Source organism: Adiantum capillus-veneris, chromosome 25, assembly GCF_014529385.1.
Source record: "Adiantum capillus-veneris isolate H3 chromosome 25, ASM1452938v2, whole genome shotgun sequence".
NCBI lineage: Eukaryota > Viridiplantae > Streptophyta > Polypodiopsida > Polypodiales > Pteridaceae > Adiantum > Adiantum capillus-veneris.
In genome coordinates, this window is record NC_140955.1 from 145,113,424 (window position 1) to 145,119,238 (window position 5,815).

Sequence of the window (5,815 nt, forward strand, 5' to 3'; positions counted from 1 at the left end):
TTTTTGATCAAAAATACTTTCGTTCGAAAATAATTTTGATCAAAAAAATTTTCGATCGAAAAATCAAGAAGTTATACGATTGTCCGTTTATGCTGATGTGGCACCGTATAATACGGCCGTATAATTTAGATAAACAAATAGTACGCCCATTATTCGCGTATTATACGTCTCCCGAATAACGAATAATGCAACTTAGATCGGAACTGCTGATAAGGAAGTGTGATTGCAATCAAAGGCAGATTGACTTGCAGTTAGTCTTGCTAGCCCGCTTGCACCTTGTGTAGGACGTACTGCTACAAACAGAGGATGCACTAGGAATAAATGGTATTTCTTGTAGCCCTAGGGCCGTGGACTTGGACTGACTGCAGGATACGGTCTTTAAAGTTGTAATTGCAGGTGTTTGAGTGGATTAGTTTGTGATCCCGAAGTGGCAGAGAGGCCAAGCTATAGAGGTTTTTTGCTCCGTCTTTCTTCTGTCATCGTTTTGGTGCCCCTCACTGAGGATCTTTTGATTCGAGTACCTTCAGTTGGCAAGTGGTGAGCAAAAAAGTTGCAACGATGATTGTCCTCGATGACATGCTCATCAGAATGAATGATAGGATGGAAAAATTGCAGTTGCAAGATCTTAAAGACCTAGATTTGCATTATTGGAGGTTTCACACTCTGAAGCAGGAGATGGAAGTGCTCGAGAATGTAGTCCTTGATGCGGAAACGGAAATGTTTTTGTTCATTGGCACTCTTCCAGGACTCTTGGGCGTTGAGGTTGCTTGCACAGATTTGTTGGATGTGAAGAGCGTTGTTGACTTCTTGAAGATGAACAGATGCTTTGAGCATGTAGATCAGTCTTGTGCTTCTTTGTGGGCTGCACACGAGAGCTCCTCTGTTACTTATGATGATTTTAGTAGTGTTGATGAGGTTATTGAGTCACGTGCTTATGATGAGGTTTTGTCTTTTGATAATGTAAACCTTCATGAGGAGTCATGTGCGAGCAGTATCATGAAAGAGGATAGCTTTGCATACATGTATGGCAAAGAGAGCAATGTTATGGCTTGTTTGGATCCATGCTTGGATAATTGTCGAGATGAGGGCTTGTCTAGCTCTATGTGCTGGAGCTATATGCCTTGGAATGATGTTTGTTGTGATGTAGAGGACATGCATGCTAACATTTTGGATGACGTTTTTTTTCCTCCATCTGATGCGTTGTCACGATACCCAGATAAGTTGTGGGTACGTGGGCCCATTTGGGATGCTGAGATGGATAGTAATCACGTTTGTGGCATTGTTGGTGGAACAGAAGTGCCTACAGGTGATTCTTTTGATTGCGATCAAAATATGGCATGCAATCAAAGTGAGGATAATGGGACTTTTGTGGCTAATGATGATGATGATGGTTGGGGCTTCGATATGCCTCTGATAGAAGACAATTTATGGATGTCTGGCTATGTCCAAAAGGCTCAAGAGAGGTTGCAAAACCTGAAAATTCAAAAACAAGCCGAGAAAACACAGCATGTGCTGGAGAAAGCTCATAGCGTTGACGTTCTTGCTCAATATTTTGAACCTCATGTAGGGAATAATGCCGAAGAACATATCATGGCTGATATGGACACAAGAGATTTGATGGATGCGTGTGATGGAAGGGGAGCTATGAAAGCCGTTATGGATGCAATGTTTGACAAGATGGTAGTAGTTCATACAGGCGGATGGTGCATGCTTTACCCATTTGACCCAGGTGGGTGTATATGATCAAGAATAATGCTTTTGTATATATTGTACATATGGTGTGGCTAATATGCATGAATAAACTAATCTTGCTACTAAGCATGAATGCTCTAGGAGACTAGGGGGGGTTTGGCAAACTATGTTAGGATTTTTTCGGTTTAAAGTTTGCCAGCTCATGTATATATGGTGTGCTCGCTTTTTCCCTTTCTGAGTTTGCTATGGTTGCTTGAAGAGTGCTGAGGCCGATACAAGTATTAAAGCTACTTCGAGGTGCATCTAGGTGGAACCTTAAAAACTTGAGCGCCACGGCACTGGTTTGATCGAGGATCGACGCATTTCAAAGCTTGAATTTGGTCATCATGTAAGGCAAACCCGGACCCCGAGTAGTCAAAATAAGTGTGTGAAATGTAAGCTAAAAATAAGCTGCCATGAGAGATCGGATGTCATCAATGCAAGAGAGTGGTGGAGCAACAAGGAAAGGCAGCTCATGGAAGCTCGAGTCTTGAACACTCGGAAGGGGTACTACTGACTCTGTAAGTGTCTGAGTGTCGAGTGGGTGGAAGTTTTTATGAGAAGGCAATGATGGATGGATATTCGGGATGGGAGGAGAACGGCTAAAAGCAATTCAAGTTCGAGGCTTCGGGTGGGAACCAATTTCTGGTTTATTTTTAATGGGCAAATAATGCGTTTTTCTATTGGGTGGCATCAGTCAACGAGATGGGACTTCACGTGCAGAATCCGCCAAGGAGAAAAGGGGCGAGAGAGAGCATACAGGAAGGGGCCAGAGCTGCCAACACAAGGGGAAAAGGGGTCTGCAATGATGATGGGGATGGGTGCAAATGGGTAGGAATGGAGCAGGTGAAGGGGGGCGCTCTCTGAGGAGGGGTGGCCAGGTCAAGCAGGGCGATAAGGTCGAGTGCAAGGCTCGCCAGTGAGAAAAAGAAGGGGGGGCGTACTGCTGATGCGTGGGATCTCCTTGTATAGGACGGACTCAGAGTCAGCCGAAGACGTGCTCTTGATTTGGGTTTTAAAACCACATCGCATCTAAGCTGCTGATAAGGAAGAGTGTGATTGCAATCAAAGGCAGATTGACTTGCACTTAGTCTTGCTAGCCCGCTTGCACCTTGTGCACCATGTGTAGGACGTATTGCTACAAACAGAGGATGCACTAGGAATAAATGGTATTTCTTGTAGCCCCAGGGCCGTGGACTTGGACTGACTGCACGATACGGTATTTAAAGAGGTAATTGCAGGTGTTTGAGTGGATTCGTTTGTGATCCCGAATTGGCAGAGAGGCCAAGCTATAGAGGTGTTTTGCTCCGGCTTTCTCTTATGAACGTAAAATCTTCTTCAAGGGGGGAGTAATATCAGGACAAGGGTTCTACGGCTAAGATCCACCAGCCAAGGGCAAAGCACTAGGAGTCAAATAAGGTTAAGAACCTTATGCCAACTAGAGATCTAGTGGCAAGGGATCCTTAACTAGAGTGGACAGGGTGCCTTTATAAGGATTTGGCTGGGTAGAGCCTTAGGGTCTCTAGTCCCTCTATTCTCATACATTTTTTCACTGACTATGTCGAAAAAACACAAAACACACACATATTCTCTCTGTCTCTCTCCCTCTCTCCAAACGGCCATGTATGGGTGCAACATGATACAAATGTGCATTACCAAGCAATACACAAGGACATCACATGATGATTCCATCATCACATGATGGCATTGTTGCCAAATCATGGGATGTGGCACTAGTGTGTATTACTAAGCTCAGACCATTTACATCAACACCACATGGCAAAAAGTTGGACATTATGAAACTAAATTTGCAATAAACTCGGCATTTAAGCGGAATTTGAATGCCCATTTAGGGTCATAAATAACAAAGAGAGAACACACACACACTTAAATACAAGTGACAGTGTTGAGGGCCGGATTTATGAGGCCGACCCCCCCTTTGAAGGAACGTGTATTAATATGAAACTTGATTACAAGCCCTCTTGGTGAGGCATAGGAAGCTTTTGCCCTTGTTGATAGCAGTGGAAGGCATAGATTGGCATGAAATGAGAGAGAGAAGAAGCTACATTTCCCTCTCAAGCCCCATTGTCAATTGTAGGTGATAGCGATACTACGGAGAGAGAAGGGAATTCCTAAAGCAATGAGAATTAGGAAGCTTTCTAGGCCTAATTGGCGTAGAGAGCATAATTAAGACCTTAGGGTTGGCTTAATCACCCTAAGAGAAGACTTATGATTATGGCCAACAATAAAGTAACTAAGGTTAACCTAAGGTCATTACACCTACTTAAAGTACGACTAATAAAACTAAACTCAAGATAGTGAAACATAGAAGGTACCATAGGTCTAAAACCAGTGAGCATCTAGATTGGCAACAAGTAACAACACCATAATGAAATGCATTCCTAGCATACTACAACGACACCATGCAAAAAATAATGAACATGTGGAGAGCCAAAAGAATGGGAAGGAGTACACCTGGTGATCCAATGGATCATGCACATAGCTGCAGTTGAAAGCCACTGCCACATCCACTAGTACTGCATAAAGAGTTAAGTTGTCTTCTAATTGGATTGCATTTGCAGTTATGGCTTCCCAAGTGGTAATGTCTCGAATGACTAGGACATTATAGGTCTCTTCATGTTGCAATCCTTGGATAAACCTATCGAGAAGTTGATTATTGTTGAACCGCTCATTTAGGGTACAACGAGAGTTTAAATGCTTTAGGAAACTGATAAAGTCTTGCACTGACTCTCCTTCCTCACGTTTGGCTTTGTGGAGCTGAGATGCTATGACCCAAAGCACACCCTCTCGTATGTACTCTTTCAAAAATAATATTCGGAGAGTAGGATAATGAGTGCGCTCTTTAGGCCTTAAGTCCTATACCAATCTCCAGCTTTGCCACTTAAGGTCAATCTAAAGGCATTACACCTATGTAGCTCATTGTGTTCCGCTAAGGAGTACTCACACACATGTTCAAATACTTCAGTATGCTTCCTAACATCTTCGCCCCGATTAAATTTTTGAGTGAGCTTTGCTACCTAGATCGCCAGTGGAGGCACAGGTGGCATCACATGTGGTACAGGGGTTGGCATTGGCCTTGGCATATACGGAGCTGGTGTGGGATGTGGCATGTGACTAGGCATAGCCCCACTTGAATAAGGACTAGGTTAATGCGCTCGCGGAGCGTATGCCGTTGGTACAATCGATGGTGGAGGAGCCACATTAGTATGAGTGGCCATAGGGACATATGATTGATACACACTTGGAGGTACTATAGCCGGTACTACACCACTTGGTGGCGGCATCGTACTAACTATAGAGGCCATAGGTGCACTCCCCATCATACTCATAGTTAGAGTAACCATTGTGGTCACTCCAACTATGAGTGACCATTGTGGTCTCTCTAGGAGAAAGTTGGGTCAATTGTGGGAAACTGAAGGTACTACTTGTGGGCTCAAATTGCATTGAGATTCCAGGAAAAACAATGTAGGAAGGGTCTATGGGACTCACCAAGGGAGTATCCATCTGTGATAGAGTCGGTTGTTTGCCCTTCTCCGTGTCTAAGAATTGCATAGGACCTGTCGAAGGTATGTTCATCCCTCTATTCTGTCTAAGAATTGCATAGGACATGTCAAAGGTATGTCCATCCCTCTATTGTGCCTCTCAGACTGGATAAGCCCATGGATGACATTGCAAATCACATGACATCGTTCCTCTAGACTGATGGAACTAGATGTAGAACGTACCACTTCTAACCAACCTACGTGATAGGCATAGCCAGTGTATAGGTTTGTCAAAGTCTCGGTGCCCACGTCATATTTCCAATTTTCATTGAGAAACAACCCCTCTAAGTTTGGTGTACTAGAGGTACCTCTTGAGGTGGATGCAACATTGCTTCCCATGATCATGTTTCTAAGCGGGTGCTATGTTAGGAGCATCTTCAGATGGTGGTAGCTCGGGTGGATCCTTGTTGAATGAAGTGGGTAGGATATTGATTTGTACACTCCTAGGGTGTGTTGGGTCTACACGAGATGTGAATGGTGAATTCACTTCTCCCATTCCTTCATTCACTTCAGTGGGCGTA

At 43.9% G+C, this 5,815-nt stretch overlaps 1 protein-coding gene across 1 annotated transcript; it reads left to right on the plus strand.

Annotated features, from left to right (window-relative positions):
- Nucleotides 1-996: 996 nt before the first annotated feature.
- LOC147425804 (uncharacterized) lies at nt 997-2,598 on the plus strand. The gene is made up of 2 exons (XM_086500119.1): nt 997-1,729; nt 2,429-2,598. Exons 1-2 carry the CDS (start codon nt 997-999, stop codon nt 2,596-2,598), a joined length of 903 nt encoding a protein of 300 aa, XP_086356245.1.
- Nucleotides 2,599-5,815: the final 3,217 nt, after the last annotated feature.

Bases quoted from the DNA above. Each gene is read 5' to 3' on its own strand.
- LOC147425804 (XM_086500119.1), top strand. From the start codon at position 997: ATGAAAGAGGATAGCTTTGCATACATGTATGGCAAAGAGAGCAATGTT. The intron at 1,730-2,428 runs GTGGGTGTATAT...GGGTGGCATCAG, and splicing joins GCTTTACCCATTTGACCCAG to TCAACGAGATGGGACTTCAC.